This window comes from Chlamydotis macqueenii, chromosome 4, assembly GCF_036417535.1.
Source record: "Chlamydotis macqueenii isolate bChlMac1 chromosome 4, bChlMac1.mat, whole genome shotgun sequence".
NCBI classification, from domain to species: Eukaryota; Metazoa; Chordata; class Aves; order Otidiformes; family Otididae; genus Chlamydotis; species Chlamydotis macqueenii.
Window position 1 is genome coordinate 84,529,712 of NC_141559.1, and position 19,462 is coordinate 84,549,173.

Genomic DNA, 19,462 nt, shown 5'->3' on the forward strand with positions numbered 1-19,462 from the left:
CCAGCCTCCTCCTCACCCCTGGGGCTGGGGGGCAGCCAGCTCCGGAGGGCACGGCAGAGAAAACTTCAGGGACGGTTTGCCCCTTCCACCCCTCCCGCCCAGCACTTCCCCGAAGATGTCCCCCCTTGGCCATCCTGCCTGTCCTGGACGCGCAGCAGCCCCGACTCACAGGGCAGCCATGCCCAGGGGTGTCACAGCCCACAGGGGACCTCCAAAGCTGTGGGAAGCCTTGCTGTGAGTAAATGCTGCCAGCTCCAGGAGCTCCTTCCCAGAGCATGGTGCGGGAGCAGACGTAGGGCTGGAGAGCAGCTGGAGAGGCGGATGTGTGGGGAGCTGCTTTGTTTGAGGTTACACAGGACCGGCTGTAACGACAGCCGATGTGAGGCAAACAAACAGGGCTGGCTGGAAGGTGGGCATGAGAGTGTGAGAGGGACATCCTGGTACCCCAACACTTTCCCCCAAGAGACAAACCATGATGAGAGCCCTGCAAATGCTTTATTGTCAAGGACAGCACTTTCCTCAGCCCCTGGGCAGCAGAGGTGGAGGCTGCCTCGCTGTGTCCCATACCAGGTTGGTCCATACAGACAAGAAGCACCTGGGTGCACGGAGAGCCAGCCCCAGCACCAGCTGCCCAGCCTAGGGCCACACACGGGATGGAGAGAGCAGGACAGCCCAGCATGCAAGGCAGGGACCCTCCCTTAGCGCCAATGCACTGTGCCATGCTCCAAGACCACCCCCCCAGATATTGCCCATGTGGCTCCTGCCAGGCCTGGTGGCCTGCAGGCAGCCTGGGGAGGCTGCTGGCTCCCCAGCTAAGGAGGAAGGTGCTCAGCAAGCAGGAACAGTTGGGGAAGGAGTGGAGGGGTGCTGATGCCCAAATCTCCTGAGATGGCAGAAATACCTCTCTGTCACGCTCACTGCCCAGTGCCCTGCAGACATCCCAGTGACATCCTGCTCACTGGCTGTGTCCCCCATGCACCTCCCATCATGTGTACCTGCCCTGCTCAAAGTGCCTCTCTGCTCCCGCTCCCTTGGGCTGATGCTGCACGGGACGGGGATCAGCCTGTCCCGTGGCGTGGCCTCCCCATGCCCACACCCAGCGCAGCATCCTCAGAGGAGACGTCCCAGGAGCCGAGTGCCCGGGGAGCTTCCCCAGGCCACTGGCAGGGCAACGAAGCCCAGCTTGCTGTAGAAGCTCAGCTGCTGCTGATCAGCGTCACTGACCTGGCAAAACACTCCTCGTGACCCTGGAAGGGAGGTGAGAGGTCAGGCCCCTCCAGGAACCCAGCACTGGGGCTGAGGGGCAGTGGCTGGGACCCCCTCCTCAGAGGTGTTGTCAGCCTCTCCACTGCCCTTTGGCACTGGGTGCCTGTGTGATGCCCACGTGTCCCCTGGTGCAAGGGGAGGGCGCAGCGCCCGGGAGCTGGGGCCAGACTGTGTGGGAGCCGGGAGGGAGCCCCTGTGACAGCTACCCCAGCCTTGTGCCGAGAGGTGGAGTGCAGCTGGGGCCCGTCCCAGGTCTGGGATGGGCAAGGGGGCAGTCAGGATGGGGTTGTGCTGGATGAAGGAGGCCGCAGGCCCCCTCGGCGTGGGGAGGTCACGCTCACCGTTGGCCCTGAGTGCGCTCAGCAGGCAGATAGCCAGGCTGCGGCTGGCCCCCACGTCCAGCACACGGGGGGCTGTGCCCAGCTGCACCAGGGAGGGGAAGCGCCGCAGCACAGGCAGGGGCACAGCCGGTGGCTCTGCGTGGAAGAAGAGCAGTGCTTCCTCCAGGACATCCTGCAGGAGACAAACACAAGTGAGGGAGCCCCCTCCATCCCCCCCGTAGCCGCTCCCCTCTGCTCCAGGTGCCCCCTCACCTGTCCCAGAGCAGGGGCGCCTGCACCCAGGTCGCGGGGGTACTTGTGCTGTATGGCTGGCAGCCAGCTGCTGTCTCGCTCTTGCAGGAAGCCTTCAGCGCAGAGTGCTCCGGCTGCGTAGCCGCACGGACCACCCTCATCCTCCAGCACAAACGTGTACTCGGGGCTCAGGCTCAGGAAGCTGCCCAGCAGCCTGCCAGCCAGAGCAGGAGCCCTGCTGAGCCGCTGCCCAGAGCCTGCCCCAGGGAAAGCTCAGACCAGCCAGCCTCCTCCTTCCTGCCCCAGTGGGACAACAACCCAGTGCCCACTGGATGGTCCTTTGGAAGAAGCCCTCAGCCAAGGGGAGCCACTGCAGCCCCCCTGCAGCCAGGCTGGACCCACGGTGGCTGCCACAACCCAGTGGGACGTTAGCACAGGGACTGCCCTTCCTGCCCCAGAGGGACCATGTCTCACCTGTCACCGAGGAGATCGGGGTGCGCCGCAAGGATCTCTGCAACTTTGGGGTCACAGTCCAAACTCTCCCGGCACATTCGGTAAAGCTCTCCCTGGAAGACGCAGATCCACCTCAGCCCTGGCTCTGCCTGCCCTGCCCAACCCCTGCCCCACTAGTGCCCCTCAGCTGCCTGCTGCCACGGCCGCAGCCCCTGCTGCAGCACAGTGTACCAGCAGCTGCCCAAGTTGGCCATAAAGAGGGACCGTGACCAGGGCTGTGGCCTCCAGCGCGTCCTGGCCTGGAGACAGCCAAGGGCCCAAGGGCACTGGCCTCTGTGCCGGGTGATGCACAGTGCACCACCTTCTGCTGGCCTCTGAGGCTCGTTGCCACAGCACAGCAACACTTCCAAATGAGAAACTGCTGTTCCACTCAGTCAACTTGGGCATCCCAGAGCAGCAGCTGCTGAAGAAGCGCTGCTCGCCTCAGGACGGAGCATGCGCAGATCAGCCAGAACCGCAGGACACCAAAATTGAAACTTGGGTCTCCACGGAGCATGTGCACAGCGGGACATCCCAAAATTTCTCGTCTTGGTCAGAGTTGAGTTTGCTGCTGCTCACAGGATCAGCGAAAAGGACACTCTGATAAAAGCATTGCTTCTCAAAGGCAAGGCTGCTCCGATCCCCAAACAACAAGGACGGAACGGCGCGCTTCTGAGCGCCACTCCCAGAACGGGCTGAAGTGCTTCGCTGGACTTTTCTCTCAGTTTCACTGGACACAGACATTCAGCATGTTTAAGTTTAGCCTGATCAGATGAAATCTGACAACAGGCAATTGAGAACAAGCTCTTGCAATGGGAATTGCTGGCAGCCGCAGTCTGGCATTATAATCTGCTCTAGCACGCTTGCCACTCCTCCTCTGTCATTTCCACGTGCCACAGCTGTGCGTCGCTGAGCACTGTATTTAGCAAGGACGTACAGCCGTGCCCACAATGGCTGGATTTGCAGTGTTAGCATTTCTTTTAGCTGGGAGAGGCAGCTGGGCGAGCGAGCAGGGTGTTTGCTGCAGACTGTGTAGTATGTGGGGAGCCCAGGGTTCTGCTGGATTTGGCAGCAGTTTAACCTGTGTGTCCCCCCACCTCCAAATTCTCCCTTTCCCTCCCCATCCCCATCCAACTGCTGGGATGTCAAACATAGTGGGGGGCTGGCAGCAGGTGGGGCGTGGCTGACAGAAGCTGCTGTCTCTCCAGTGGGGAATCATCCTCTACACTGGATGAGCGTTTGAAGAAGGGTCTCATGTGGAGATGAACCTCCACAGGCTCAGGCAGTGCCCAGAGCTGCAGGCTGATGAAGGCTGCAGGTCGCTATCCAGACGTGTCCTGTTCTGGATGTCTCCTGGCATCTGCTCGTGGCCACTGCTGGAGGTCAGCGCTGGGGGTGCTCTGGAGATCGCTCTCGCAAGCTGGTGACCCGCGGTCTGTGCCAGTTGATCTGTGGCTGTGCCCGCTGCTCCCTGCTGAGCAGGGTCTCCCTCTTCTGCTGCTGGCTGCCAGGCGGGGCTCTGCCCAGGCCCTCGCCGCAGGGAGGTGAGTGGTGGTCCCTGCCGAGGCTGCGGGCCACAACACCCACTCTCCAGCCCCAGGGGGCTGACACGATGCTGGGCATAGCCCTAGGTGACCTGCCCCAGGAGCGGAGGCCGGAGCCCAGAGCTCCCTTCCCACCGGCACCACCCTGCACTGCAGCTCAGCCTTGGGGTGGGCAGCAGACAGGCTCATATCTCGTTAGTGCCTGTACAGCACAGACCCTCTGAAGACGAGCTCTGTGCTGAGCGCTGCCGGCCACCCCTTCGGGCTGCGGCTCTCACCTTGTCTGGGGGCAGCAGCGGGCGCAGGACATACAGTTGGCTGGACGGGAAGAGCGGAGGTGGGTGGTAGAAGAGGTCGCAGCTGTTCCCCACGGGCAGCAGTGCCTGGAAGAGACACAGCCTGTCGAGGAGCAGGTTGTCCTGGCTCCAAACCTGGTCCTGGAGGCAGCAGGAGGAGGGTCCCTCTGAGGCACCCTAAACCTCAGGAGCTGCAGCCAAGGCACCGAGCCCAGGGACACTCTGCCTTCCTAAGCTTGCAGCAACCCAGCAGCAGAGCCAGGAGCAGCAGCTAGGATCCTTGGCTTCCCAGCAACTCCTTCCACCCCTACAGATACAGGCATGCTCTCACCTGCAGCTCTCCAAAGAGGCCCCCACGACGCACCCAGGGCTCAGCGTCTCGCCCTAGCAGGATCGGGGCAGTGATGCTCTGGCACCCTGGAGGCAGCAGGAGACAGTCACATGCAAGGTGAACAAAAACCCGCGGGGCCAGGGAGAGGGCAGGCTCCGTCACACAGCAACATCACGATCCACACTGATCACAGCTCTAAGGGTCTGCCCGCACAGCTGTGCAGCCCGGGGATGGGACCTCGCCTGCGCTCACGCAGCCAGCTACAAGCACTGGGGAAGCAGCACACCCTCCGCAACACGGCTGGAAGGGGGGGAATGGGGGAAGATGCAATCTTGCCTCCAGGAGAGGTGTAAGGTAAAAACACAGCTCCTGGCACAGAGAGCAGCATGCTGCTTTGCAGCCTGGCCAGGCGGCTCTGCAGCGCCTGTGGGAACTTGCCCTGCATGTGCCTGCTTCCCTGCAGAAGTGGTTCAAGGCACATGGCCCCATCCCATAGTCCCAGGCTGGACTCGGACACCCTCTCAGACTGTTATCTGGCAACAGTTCTTGGTCTGTAAGAGGTCACAAGGCCCACAGAGCAACCAGGGAACCCTAACCAAAGGAACAGGGGCTCCCAAAGCGATGCACAGGCATTCAAAATCCAGCCTCACCTCTGTCTCACTGGCCCATGGGTCCCTTTTACCAGAAAGGCTAAGGGGTCCTTGGATGAAAAGGGCTGAGAAACCATGCCCTAGAAACAGGCATTCCTTCTAGACTGCGGGAGATAGTGAGGAGCTGCTCTGACGACTGCCCTGTCCCCAGCAGTGGTGCCCCATCCTGCCTCGGTGTGTCAGGGCACACAGGGCTGCCAGCCTTCCCGTGGCCATTCCCCCTCTGCTCGGCAGGCAGGGAGTAGGAAAGGGCAGCCCGATGGCAAGTGCTGGCTGCTGCTGTGGGGCTGGAGATGACAGAAGGGCAGTAGCCAGGGCCCCAGTGAGCGAGCCAGGGCAGCACCAGTACTTACAGCCAAAGCAGCTTCCCCAGGTGCCCTTGGGGTCCGGGTCACAGAGGAGATGGCCATCTGCAAGGGAGGCAAGGCGGTGGGCATGGAGCACATGTCAGCAGCAGGCAAAGTGTCAAGGGGAGGTGTGCTCCCAGGGGAGACCCTGGCACCTCTGGCTGGACACAGGGACCCCAGACCTCTGGGAGGTCCCAGACCTCTGGGAGGTCCCAGACCCCTTCATCTCTTTAGGGAGGGAAACAGTGGATCACCACAGAATAAGCTACAGATGCCTGGGGTGTGCCGCAGTACCTGGCGGCCCCTGTACTTCGACACGGCTGGATTTGGCCAGAGTGCGAATATGCGCTATGGGGCCACAGGGGCTGGCTCGGGGCTGGCATCAGACACGTACCCAGCCAGAGGATGAAGGCACTGGTGGCCAGCAGCATGTTGCGGATGTCCCAGAGGTAGGGGTGAAGGTCATAGAGCAGCGCCCGCCCGGCGCTGCTGACGAAGCGGCTGTGCAGGTGGCACGTCTGAGTGCAGAGCAGCTGGAAGGACTGGGCTCGGTCATGCCACTGCGTGCTCTGTGGAAGGACTGGGCGTTAGTCCAACCATGATGGGCACTGTCTCGCAGCAGGGCCCGGACCAGCCTTACCCCACAGGCATCAGGTGCTGTGGCCGGGACCCCAACACTGTGGATGTTTGCCCGGAGCCACCGAAAGTGCTCCAGGAGGTGCTGTGCCTGCGGTCCGTGATGGTAGGGCAGATAAAAGAGCTCCACCAGCATCCGGACCTCCCCCAGAGTCAGTGGTGCCATGGGGCTGGAGCTGGCCTCCTCTGGCGTCAGTGGTGCTGTGGGGTTGCATGTGGCTTCCTTGAGGGTCAGCAGTGCTGTAGGGATGGATCCAGCTTCCTCTGGGCTCAGTGGTGCCCTGGGGATGGACCTGGCCTCCTCTGGAGTCAGCAGTGCCATGGGGCTGGTCCTGGACTCCTCGGGGGTCAGTGGTACCACGGGGCCAGACCCAGCCTCCTCTGGGCTCAACGGTGCTGTGGGGCCAGGGCTAGCACCAGCCTCATCAGTGCGTGGTGCTGCAGGACCAGGGCTGACGCCAGCCCCATCAGAGAACAGAGCCGCGGGCCCAGGGTTGACGCCAGCCCCAGCAGTGAGTGGTGCTTGGGGGCCAGGGCTGGTGCCAGCCCCAGGCCCCGGGGGTGTCTGGGGCATGTCAGCCCTGCTGGCCTCAGGCTGGGTACTGCTGGGGGCCTGGGGGGGGCTGCCACCCCCTGTCCTGGCACAACTGGTGAGTGGAGGAGGGTTCTGGCTGGTGTGTGCCCCATTGCTGCAGCACATCACAGGGCCTGGGCTGTGGAGGGTCTTGGTGGCCACCGGGGCCCCTGCAGACCGGGCACTCCCAGCCATGCCGGGCAGAGCAGAGGAGGGCTCACAGCTCGCTCTGCTCCCCGTGGCGAGCTGGTCCCCCTCCCCTGCGGGGCTTTGCTGACCATTGGCATGGGTCCTGCTCCTGCTGCCCTTCTCGGACTCTGAGGCTGCCTTCTTCCTTCCCTCCCCTGGAACCACGCCACAGGGCTCGGTGCCGTGCTGGTCGGCCCCACTGGGAACAGAGTCATGGGGCGGGGGCTCGGGCATGACCTCCTGTCCTCCTGCTGCGCTGGGCTGCAGCCCCATTCCTCCCTTGAAGCTGATGCTGGAGTGTCCTGGGGTCCTTCCTCCTGGCAGAAAGGAGCAAGGGCACAGCCCCTCTGGCACCCGCATGGAAACTGCTGCCTGCGGGGCAGGACAGCCCAGGGGGCGGTGGTGCCACTAAGCTCCATCTCCAAGCTGGCAGGGACCAGGGAGCTGCCAGGACCATGGGCTTTGTGTCACTCTGTGCTCCAGAGTTCAAGTCTCTGTGGCTGGTGAGGCCACAGTGCAAACAGTGCAAAGCACCAAGCTTGCACCAAGCTGAACTCCTTTTCCAGAGCCGTATCACGGCCCAGGTTCCCTCGCTGCCAGCCGAGGAGACCCCCTCTGTGATGCGGCCAGGGCAGGAGCACCCACGGGGCAGCATGGCAGGATGGGCACTCGCGCCTGCCCACCGCGACACACAGATCCCACTGCAGCACCAGCCAGAGCGCCCCATCCAAACGGGCAGGGCGTGGGGCTCCCGCACTCCACCAAGCTCCCAGCAGAGCTGGTCCAGTGCTGCAGAGGGGGTGAGGGATGCTGCACGGTTCATGACCTACCTGGCTCCAAGGCCTGCCGGTTTATCTCGGCCACCCAGTCAAGCAGCGCCAGCTCCAGGGCCTCCTGGGGGCTGTAGCTCCCCTCCTGTGGGCCTTGGCTGTCCCCCGGGGCTGCCGCAGTCTCCATCCCTAAGGGACTGGAACTCATCAGCCCAGCAGCCCCACTCTTTGCAGGATGGACCCCAGGCCCCGGGATGTCGGGTGGTGCCCAGCCAGGGGAGACACCTCACCCATGCTGCCATGCAGGAAAGCCTGCAGAGCCATGGCAAAGACAGACAGCTCACTGCTGGCACCGGGGCCCCACGTACGGAGCTGCCTGGGGCGCTAGGGCCAGGTACCTGCGTCATCAGCGCAGGCACAGCTCCTCAGCTCGCTCCGAAACCAGCGGCCCAGTGTGTGTATGGGGATGAAGTTGGCCTGGAGCTCGCAGTTGGGGTTGAGGAGCAGTCCATGGAGCTTGGTCATGAGGCCGGGGACACGTCCCATGTAGGGGCCCAGGAAGACGCGTCTGCAGTCATAGTCGTTGGCGTACAGGTTGTCCCAGATGATGGGGCGGCGCTGCAGGACAGCCTCCACCTCCTCCATCATCGTGGCCGAGAGCTCCTGTGACACCACCTTTGGGCCTGGAGCATCACGGCATGGACACGCGTGGAGCGTGCAGGCAGTGCAGTGCATCGTACACACACACAACAGGGACACGCACATGTCTGGGCACCAAGCATGGAGATGAGCATCAGGACATCCCATCGCACCCTCCCCAAGCAGAAGGAGAGCCGACCACAGCCCGACCCACTGCCCGTCTGACCAGGACTGCACACCCCCAGAGCCGGGCCAGGCGCTCACCCGTCCAGATGACACCGATCCCGGGGAGCAGCTCCTGGCCCAGTGTCAGCAAGTAGCAGGACCGGCTGGGGCTGGGGGAGCACAGGGAGCTGCAGTACTCTAGGGAGAGAGCACAGAGCATCCCCTGAGGGGCAGAGAGCCCGGGAGAGGAGCGGCTGCCTGGATGAACGGATAGGGACCGGGGAGACGTGCAGCGCAGGGAGTACAGTGTGCACGGCTGCTGCAGGGCCAGCCCGCCCACAGCCTGGTCCTGTCCTGCTCCTGAGATCTGCAGGAGCATGAGGGGGCTGGGGGGAGCCCTGGGGGCTGCCAGGGCAGTTGGCTCTCAGCCAGCAGAGGTGCTGGGTGCAGCCAGCCAAAGGGCGCTCGGTCTGCTGCGGGGTGCCGTGGCCGGCCGAGCACTGGCTGCATGGCTGCAGGCAGTACCTGTGGGGCAGAAGAGGAAGATGGAGGGCTGGCCCAGCTCCTGGTACACCTCGTTGGCCACAGAGGCCTGAGCCTGCGCCAGCGAGGGGAAGATGTTTCTGTCAGCTTGGCACATGCAGGGGTCGATGTCATCAAAGAGCAGTGCGAAGGAGCGGCACCCCATGGCAGCCACCTGTGGGCATGGGCACGGGCTGCTTGGATCCCTGGGCAGCAGAGACAAAGGAGGCAGGGAGCCCTGGACGAGGTCGCCTGGGCCCCGTAAGGACAGCAGAGGTCTGGGGCGCCTCCATGAATGGGGCAGGTAGAGCAGCCCTCGCCGTGTCCCTCATGCTTGCCCAGCGGATGCTGCACTGGGCGTGTGCCAGCCCCGTGGCCACAGCCCACTGTGCTCCAACCCCTGGGCATGGCTGTGTTTGCCAGGGGACAGGAGCCCTTTCAAACCAGAGTCCATGCTGTGATGGCCCACAGCCCGCTCCCACCGTGCCACTGCCAGTCAGCCCCACTCGTTGCCCGGCACGTCTGCTCCCCTCACACTGCACCCCCGCACCCCCACATCACCCTGCAGCACTGGGAGCCCCACGGCAGGTGTGGAGGCTGGCAGAGCCTCGGGAGCACCCTCACCACACATTGGGCAGGTGGTCCCTGCTCTGGGGCAGACTGGGAGTAGCTGGAGAGGCGGCTGGGCAGGGCACGGAGCAGGGCAACTACTGCCTGGGCGGTACCGTGGGGTCGATTGGCTGGCCATGGAGCAGACCTGCTGTGCCTGTGGCTCTGTACCCTCCCTGGGGACCAGGGTCTCAGCGCCAGCCTGCACCAGCCTGCAGTGCTGCCCGGCAAGCTCTGGGGCTTGGCCAGTCCCTCCCCTGTCCCCAGCGTTGCCCGTTAGCAGTCAGGTATCCACGGAGCCCTCGGCTCTGTCAGCGTGACAGGGACAGCACATCTGCCACCCAGCTCCCCACAGAGCTGCTCCTTGATGTGCAGCAGCAGGAGGGGTTTACAGCCCTGCACAGGGCGTGGGACACACACACACACACACGTGTGCCCCTCGCCTGCGAGCAGCGGTATGAAGGAATGGCCCACGCTACCTGCCTGAGTTTTTGCAGCAGCAGGAGCCGATCCCCAGCGCTTGAAAACACCATGTCCTGGCCAGCAGAAATGGCGAAAACAAACTCCACACCCTGCTCTTGGGCAGCTTCGACGAGAGACTGCATTTGGGCTGGGGACAAAGCAGAGGGGACGCTGTGAGCGCTGGGAGGCAAGGGCTGGAGGGAGGCAAGGGCTGGAAGGACAGGGAATCAGTGGCCTGAAAGGAAAGAGCTGAGGGCAGCTGGAGGTAGGAGAGACCATCTGGATGGGAGAGGTGCAGGGAGACAGTTTCCAGCCCCTTGGATGGGGGGACTTTCTGCAAGGGTCTTTGGGCTCTGGAAAGCTTGAGCATATTGCCAGAGACCCAGGTGGGGAGCTGCCCATGCTGGGTGGGCTCCTAGGGCACTCTGTGTGATGGGCAGGGTCTGGGGGCTCCTTGCACAAGGCAGGACCTGCGGGGCTCCCTGCAATGGGCAGGTTCCTGGCGGGAAGAGTGGTAACAGCCAGCCTGACCCCGGCTGCTTTGCCCCCGAGGACCCAGGATGCCCGCAGCCCACCCATGCTGGGGCCAGCAGAGCCACTACCTGCCTCATGCTCCGTGTAGGGCTCTCGCCAGAGCAGCCGGTGCTTCAGCTCGTCTTTGGGCGCGTACATGTAGCAGTTCAGCCCCCAGCGTGTCAGCCTGTGCAGCAAAGACAAGGTGTCACCCAAGGCTCCAGATGGGCTCTTTGCAGAGAAGCATCCATGCACCAGCCCACAGTACTCAGCTCCTTGGCACACGGCACCCTCTCTTTCCCTGGAGCTGCACCCTGTCCCGCGGGCTTCCAGCCACAGCTCTTCCCCTGCGCAGGAGCTCGGCCCTGCATGCTTGTGATGGCCACACAGAGACGTGACTCTCACCCACTGCTCCCAGGGCCAAGCCCAACGACTTGTGTTGTTTAGCGACCTCCAGAAAGACAGTGCATCTGGATGAGAAATTCTCGGAGACCAGCACAACATTGCCTCCCAAGAGATGAGTTAACACCCTTGCTGTGGACAACACGGCACCAGCTTAGCCTAAACAGCCTGTTTTAACCACTTGACAGAGTCCTGTGATGATGAAAAGCTCGATGTCCTGAGCAAGGAATGGCGGAAGGGTGAATGGCCAGAGGGGTCCCTGGGGGAGACTGAGAACAGAACGGCCAAGGAGACAGAGGATGGGGCTGGAGCAATGGAGGGAGCAGCTCAGCGGTCTGCTGCTCCACGCGGCCCCGAGGTGCAGGCAACCCCAGCCCTGGGGTCCACCAGGCCAAACCACCCCTGCGGCTTTGCAGCAGCTCTCTCAGGGCTTGCAGTGAGACCTGTGGAAGCACTTCACATCTTGGGCAAGCACATTTGGGGTGGGTTTCTTTTCCCTTTCTCTTCAACTGTCCTTCTAATTGTGTGTCCTGGTTCTGGCTAGGGTAGAGTTAATATTCACCTGAGCTGGGAGGAGAACTGGAGTTGGTGGCCCCTGTGGCTGGGGCACCCAGCTGGGATAGTTAACTAATTAACTAACATCTGGGGTTAATTGGTTAATTTACCCAAATTAGCCAAAGGGCTATTCCATCCCATCTGACATCATGCTCAGTATATAAGTGAGGAGGGTGCTGAGGGGAGCCTCCTGCTACTTGGAAGAACCTGGGTGTGGAGATTTGTGGTAAGCCATTTTGCTGTATTTGTTTTCCATTGTTTGGTTTTTTTTTTTTCTGTTATTGATGTTAAATTTATTTTTTGTTTCATCTCAACCCACATGTTTTTGCTGTCTTTTGTTTACCAGTTCTTTCTTCTGTCCCACTGGAGGGTGGGGGGAGCGAGAGAGAGACTGTGTAGTCTGGTCCCAGTTGGGGCTGAACTATGACATTGTGGAATCAAGAATCAAACTTATTTGCAGCCCAGACACTCAGGCTGCAAGGTTGCCTGTTGTGACAAGCGACACCAGATGAAGCAGGTGTGTACGAGCTAGCTGCCCCTCTGGATGTGAGAGGTCTCTGTGGAGCAGGACCAGCAGAGACCCCTGGGGAGCTGGCACCTCACCACTCCCCCAAGCTTAGTGTCCAGGAGTGGTGTGTGCCTGCCAGGCACAGTCTGGCCTGGGAGACTCAGCCGGAGATACCTCTCTGGGAACCACGCATACCCGCGGAGCCCTCACCGGGAGCCCCACCACCCCCTCACATCATCCCCTTGGAAAGCCCGTATCCTGTCTGCTGGCTGGACTCCACCAACAGTCTCTATACGCCTGCTGCATCATTCCCAGATCATGCCTTGATCACCTGAACAGGTCAAGACCTTCAAAGCTGTCACTCTACAATGGTTTTTGCAGTGCCTGGGTCTCACTGGGGCTTCTTTGCACTCTTGTATTTTTTCCATCTCCCCTCCAGTGAGGCAGCAGCACAGGACACAGTGCTGTAGCCCCAGCGCAGCCCTGGATAGGGAGGATGCAGCCTTCTCACAGCTGCTGGGCTGCCTCGTGCCTGCCCTGGTCTCCCTTTCCCCACACTGCAGCCAGATGTGCCCTGCACCACCTGCCCAGCTCCTGCAGAAACACCTTTTTTTTTTTTTTTTTTTGGCTGTTAGGTGATGTTTCAATGGAAGGGGGCCGAGAGCTGGCTGTGTGTTTCCTGCTGGGATGATGTGCATACCACTGTGGTTTGACACAGACTTCCAGAGGCAGCTCTGTGGCAGCTGCTGCGCGCGCTCTGCCAGTGAGGCTCACAGAGCAGCTCCAGACAGTCTCCCCTGTCTCCATTGCACTCAGTTAATGTCGAGTCCAGCGCTGCCGCTGTAACTGGGATGAGGATTCATCAATGTGCAGCATGGCATTGGCAGTAACTCTGCTTTAACTGAAGTTCCTTCACAAGGGATCCACGTGGGCTGCCTAGCCCATGACCGTCATGCTGCCCATGCCAGATGCTCCACGGGAGGTCCCGCAAGGCCCCAGTCCGTCAGTGGCAGGTCCTGCCACTGTAGGTCCTGCCCACTGATGGCTGGTGCATGGGAGCCAGCTGCTAGGAGAGGGCTTTTTCTCTCCTGCACAGATCAGCTCCTATCCCAAGATGATTCTCACAACCAGCCAGTGACAGATCCCGCCCACACCCTTCCATCACAGGGACACATGGTGACACACAGACAAACACGGGGACTCACAAGGGCTATCTCTGCATCAGGTAGGGATGGCAGCCTCAGGATAAACTGGCCACTTGTGCTCATGGTGAAGAGATGCAGGTTTACTGTGCCATCTGTTCCCCAGTGATGAGGCTGGGCTAGCTGGAAGCACCTGCCTGGTGCCCTCCCTGGGAGCGCAAGGTGGCATGGGCAACAGCCCTGGGCAGGGCGAGCTGGCCACATGTTGTTGGTGCTGTCGCAGGGCCAGCGCACGCACAGCAGCTGGTGCCTTGTGGCACGGCCCAGGCCTGCACGGTTCAGAGATGAGGCAAGGGACTCTCGTCCTGCCAGGTCAGCACTTGAGGTGAGCTTCCAGCCCGCTGAACACCCCCATGTTCTCTCTTACATGAATCTGACTCCCCATTTCCAGCCCCAGCCCCTCTGCCCGCTCCCCAACACCCCTCCTGCGCACGGGCTGCTACAGCCAACCCACGCCAGGCTGCCGTCGGGGCCGGGCAGCTTTCCCGGTGCCTGCAGAGGTGGCGCTCGGGCTCGTGTACCCCCTCGCTCCCCTGCAAACCCTTCCCAGCTGCCAGGGCTCCTCCGTGGCACCGACAGCAGTGTCCCACCCCGTCCCACTGCCCTCCCTGGGGGTCTGCACCCTGGCTGGAGCACCTAGGCCACCTGTGCGGTGCCAGCATGCAGGGGCTAGCGCCCACCCAGCCCCTTCCCTTGGGGTACCCAGTCCCGGCCCAGGCGCCCCAGCCGAGCACATCTGGCTGCAGCTGGGCTGAGCCCCAGCACCATCTGCCGGCACAGGGCAGCACAGCCCGCGCCCGTCCCGGCGCCCGCGGGCTGCCCGTCCCTCCCGCGCCACCGCAGCCGGGTCCGGGGCTGAGCGGGTCCCTCCCCGGGCCGGATTGGGGGCGCAGGGGTGCTGGGACAGAGCGGGCGCTGCAGGAGCTGCCCTGGGAGAGGCGTGAGCCCCCTCCGCTGCCACCACCCCGGCGTCCCAAAGGCAGGCCAGCCCCGGGAGCCTCCCTCCAGTGCGTTTTCCCTCACTGCTCCTGCCTCCACAGCACTGCGGCTTCTGCCTTGCCGCTCTGCCACAGGCTAGAACCTTCAGAGAAGAAAACTCGGAGTACTTGCCATTGAAAGAGAAGTTTCCTCTGTTCCATAGACCATGGTCTCCCGTAGAAACCTGTAAAAGGGGGGAAAGCCAGAACACAGTTGTCAGTAATGGCCTTAAAACAGAGTCCCCCTCTGTGCCATCCCTAGGTAGCTGCTCTTGAACCCAGAGACCCACCAGTTGTTCTCCTCTGAGTACTTCACATGTCTATTATCCTGCTATGATCTTGTTGGGCATAGGTATTCAAGCAAGTGAGTATAATGTCTGTGCTTCCATCCTTCCCAGAAAGAGGCAGCTGGCAAGAATTGCAGAAGATATACTTCAGCTGGGAGGAGGAATTTGCACAGTAAAAGCCAAGCCTAGAGGAGACGGCTGAGGGCTGCCTAGGTTATAAGGCACTCTAGCATGATTGTGGGGTACACCGAAGCACAGAGCTGTTGTACATTTGTCCTAGAGTTTTCTGCCTGGGGATTTTCTTCTTTACAGAGACCAGCTCTGTGTCTCTCTGCATCTCTCTCTGTGTAGTGTCAGGCTGTGTCAAGCACAGCATCATCACTCCTGTACAGGCTGTAAAAGCTGCTCTGTCCATCTCTAATTACTGTACAACTCAACCTACACCAAAATTGCACTGACACAGCTCTCCCATTCACCCTGCAAACACATACCTGCACTACAGCAGGACAGGACCTTGAAGCAGCATCCCTGTCCCATGGCAAGCTGTTCGGATCAGGGACACGCAAACAGCCTAGGGGGATGCCCACGAGTGCTGGGACTGTGGCTCCACATGACATTTCAAAGACACCTTCTCTGTCCCCCACTGGAAAACACCACACCATCCCCATAAGCTTGCAAAGGGAAAAACCAGAGAGGGAGAGCACACCAGAGAGCAACCTTACCAGTCGTCTGCTAACAAAGACCCTGAGGCTGGCCACAAGGACATTGCCCTTCCAGAAAGTTTACATCAACAAAACAGAATGCAGGAACTACAGATCTGGAGTCAGCACGTTCCCAAGTGTTAACATTTCCACTTCCGCTGCTTGCAGGCTTTAGGTGGTTGTCAGGCACCAGTGTCCAACACAATCATGAGGCTGCAGTGCCACAGCAGCCAATGGTCTGCCCTGTGCTGTGCATAGCAGGGAACCAGTCTGTGACTGGGCATTGCAAGCAGGGACTGCTGGAATGCAGCACCCATTCCCCTGTTGGGATTGCTTTCAAGGAAGGGCTCTTCCTATTTTTGCATGTAGGAGGACCTGGGAGGTGCAGAGTTGTCTGCAAAGCCAGAGAGAAAGCAAGCCAGTTCACTTGGGGACGATGGGAGAAGAGGCAGGTAAATGGGTTTGGGGAGGTGCAGATTTGGCAGCAGTGGTTAAGGGAAACCTGTAAGTGTTCCAGCACAGCACAGGCCTGAAGTTTAGCAAAAGAAGAATCCTCAGCCACTTCAAGTCTCTGCAAGATCTGCAGCTGCAATGTGAAGACTGATAGGAAATACATTACATCTTGAACAGTGACGGCAATTAGCCATCAAGGCAGCTTCCTGGTTTCGGATGGGCTGTGCGTTATGGGCAACTTTTAAATCAGTCAATGCACTTTCTGGCAGACAAGGCCAACAGGAGCAGGCATTCAGGGAAGTGAATGCATTCACTGAACTAGGAAGCATACAAGGGCAGATCGCAAAGACTTAGTCCAGGAGAAAGGACCAGCTCCCAGCATCTGGCATGAGGCCAGCATTGCCCAGAAACGCACCCATGTTTCCTCAGAGCACTTGAGTGCACTGGAGTGGGTCTGCCTGGGAGGGGACCCTGATGCCCTGCTCCCTTTGGCAGGAACCTACCCTGCAGCCCTCAGCACCAGCCTTGGGCAATGGTGTGGCAGGTTGTGCCACAGCACACACTGAACATTATTTTCTTTGCAGACAGATCTTTTACCTGCTTGAACATCTATGTGGTCATTCCATCTGCTTTGAAATAATATATATTCACCTTATTAGCCAACCCTCACCATGCACGGCGCCAAATTTGTGGCCACTCAAGGATCTCAGCAAACATTTCACCCAAATAAGGTATTTCCATGATAAACAGATTTTCCTCTTCCCAATCCATAGAAACTCTCGCTCAGCTCGCAGTGAGGTCCCAGGAGTGCCTGTGCAGCACCTGCCTGCAAGTGCCTCACTCACATTTTGCTGTGAACTGACACCGCCTTGCAAGTATGACACTCACTCCCTGGACATGCCCTGCCAGCAGCAACTGTTGAAAATGCCCTTTTAGTGTACTCTGCCCTGTAAAGCAGCTTAAACTGTACCAGCAAAATCTGCTTGTACCTGTGGCTGCATCTCCAAAGGAGTGATGTTGGTGCTCTGCTTTTTCTAAGACAGACAAGTACCGATGAGTGATGCTGTGCGTTTGTACCTCAGCCCTCCCACGGCTCAGATCATTACGTCAGGAACCTGTCAACACCACCACTTGCCAAACCCTGGGCCATCTGGGATGTCCCTCAGCAATTTCTCCACAGCCCTTAGCAAAGTCCTGATGAACACATCAGGAAGTAAAGTGCCTAGGCTCCAACTGTTCCCCAGCCCCTCTCCTCTCCTGGGTGCAGGTCACCCAGAGGTGTCCGTCCATCTGTCCTTGCTCTCTGGCTGCTGCTAGCAGTGTCCGGCGTGTCAGGAGGGAGCCAGGGGCTTCGTGTAGGACACGTCGCACCTGGCCCACCTTAGCCCTGCTACAGCCGCCCCCTGCTCAGCAGCCTGCCCGCTGCAGCACCATGCCACGTTAGGGATGCCTTTCCTTCTTCACACTCTAGGGACCTCCTCCTCCTGGAGTGGCTCTGCTGGCAGCATCTGAGGTCTTCTCTTTCCCAGGGTAGCTTTCCTATATCAATGATTCTTGTCTGACTCATATTTCTTTTTACTATCAACTTCCCCATCCCTGCACTTTCTCTTTATTTTGTGTTTATTAGCACGGTGCTTTTGCTGTCTCCCAGGCAAGGTGGTGGGCTTTAGTAGGGTGCTGTGCTGCTGGGAAAAGTGGAGATGTTTTCACCTAGCGGGTGCCAGGCCTGGCCCAGCTCCAGAGGTGCCACGCTGCAGAAACAGGGGTTTGGGGGCAGGAGGGGCAGGGCAGGGCTGAGCCACACAGAGCAGGCTGTTCCTGGACAGCTCTGTGCACGGCCCCGGGCAGCGCTGTTGGAGGAGCACCCACCGGGATGCTGCCCCCACGCCCAGGGCAGAGAAAAAACCGCCGCAGCGTGCTGGGGGCAGAGCAGCACGTCCCCACGCCCCACTTGCCGGGCGGGGGGCTGGTCGGCTGTGCTGGGACGGCTGCGGGGTGCAGCAGTGTTCTGGGGAAGAGCTGGAGAGGGTCAGTGGGGGTGCTGGTCCCGTGCGCCTGGGCAGAGACAGGGAGCTGTGCGGGGGCCCGGCTCCCTGCCTCCCCAATACCCGGGGTCCCGGCTGCCCTTCTCGGCCCCTCTTCGCTCTGGGTGGCCCTGGCCAGCCCCTGCAGTGCCCGGGCGGGGCACTGGCCCCAGCCGCGGCCCCGGGGAGACCTACCTTCCACGACGCCGCAGAGGGAGCGCGGCCGCCCCGCCATACCCGCGCAGGAGCGGCCCTGCCGGTGCCGGAGCGGGCGGAGGAGTGCGCGGGGGGATGCGCGGAGGGATGGAGGGGTACGCAGAGGGATGGAGAGATGTGCAGAGGGATGTGCGGAGGGATGGAGGGGTACGCAGAGAGGGGGGGGTGGAAGGATGCGCGGTGAGGGAAAGGGATGCGCGGTGAGGCAGAGGGATGCGCGGAGGGACGGAAGGGTGTGCGGAGGGATGGAAAGACGCGCGGAGGGACGGCTCCACCGCCTGCCCTCCCCCCGCGGAGACGCACCCTCCGCAGCGCAGGGGGCGGCCCCGGCGGGTGGGGCCGCGCGGGGCGGGGCGGCGGGATCCCGCGTCGCCCCCGGGCAGAGCCGCCCCGTAGTGGGCCGGGCGCTTCAGCCGTTCCCGCAGGTCCCCCGGGAGGAGCTGCCCCAGCCCCTCTCGTGGAGCCCACGCCAGCCCCCAGCGTCCCCAGCTGCCGCTGCTCCCCGGTGTGGGCCGAGGGTTGTTATTCCTGCCGCCTGTGCAGCTGCCGGGGACCCAGCAGCCGCAGAGCTGCTCCCGGTTGTTGGGTGTCATCATCCCCTCGGATTCATCGCTGAGCCAGCCCCTTCCCCACTGGTACCCTCATGCCAGGCCCAGGGTGTGATGCCTCTCTGGCTCACTAGGTCTGCGAGATCAGAAATGTTTTGTGTGCCTTGCACGTGCCTGCTTTCATGTGTCAGGCTGCTGTTTGCCTTTTGTCACGCTGCTCTGAGCTGCTGACACGCGTCTGGCTCGTGATCCAGGTTCTGGTTTGCAGAAGTGCTGCAGCTGCACAGTCACTGGTACCTACCTGCCTGCAGGACCATGTGTTTGACGTCACTGGACGGCTCTGCTCTTTTTCTGACCACTTTTCCTGTTTGTAAGTCTCCTTGTAAGTGGGACCTGTGTTCTGCAGCATCCCCACAGCCTTCCCCAGCCAAAGAGCATCATAACCCAGAGAGCAAGTACACTACTTTGTTACCATGTAAGTGTGAGGGATGGAGCCAGGAGAGAGCAGAAGTGCACTCCTCCTGTAGCAAGGCACTGCCAGGTGCCCTCCCAGAGCTGTCACTGCCTGCAGACACTTCACCTAACACACAGGCACGGGCTTGCACAGGCGAAGTGGGCATCAGAGGCCTAGAAAATTGGATCTGTGGCATCTCTCTCTCCCTTTGTAGGTTAATGTAGTGCTAGGAAACCAAGTCTGGGCCATTGAAGCAGCAAGGAGCCCAAGAGTGACCGACTAGCAGTGACCTGGCAGGGAAGAGGCCATCAGAGTGCACTGCAGGCTAGCAAGGTCTGCACAAAGCTCAGCAGCGTGGCATGGAGGAGGCTGCACAAAGCAAGGAGAGCCCAGAGCACTTAAAGCCTCAGCCTCTGGACAGGGGTCTTGTAACCAGACTCACACACAGCAATAAAACCAGACTTGTAACATCAATAAAAACCCATAACCAGACTCACAAACATCAATAAAAACTGCGTGCTGGGTGCGGGACAGACAGTGATGCTGCAGGAAAGCCAT

General features: G+C 60.9%; 1 protein-coding gene across 1 annotated transcript; it reads right to left on the minus strand.

The window, feature by feature from the left end:
- Positions 1–473: 473 nt before the first annotated feature.
- On the minus strand, positions 474–17,921 carry LOC104482674 (protein O-GlcNAcase-like). Its single transcript, XM_086747703.1, has 17 exons — positions 17,882–17,921; positions 14,355–14,406; positions 10,667–10,764; positions 10,082–10,212; positions 8,997–9,168; positions 8,571–8,669; positions 8,066–8,350; positions 7,728–7,856; positions 6,139–7,211; positions 5,893–6,067; positions 5,505–5,561; positions 4,502–4,587; positions 4,153–4,257; positions 2,313–2,404; positions 1,860–2,052; positions 1,608–1,779; positions 474–1,247 (listed from the first exon to the last, which is right to left on the minus strand). The coding sequence occupies exons 1-17, from the start codon at positions 17,919–17,921 to the stop codon at positions 1,111–1,113; spliced, it is 3,096 nt and encodes a 1,031-aa protein (XP_086603829.1). The 3' UTR covers positions 474–1,110.
- Between the last annotated feature and the right edge of the window lie 1,541 nt (positions 17,922–19,462).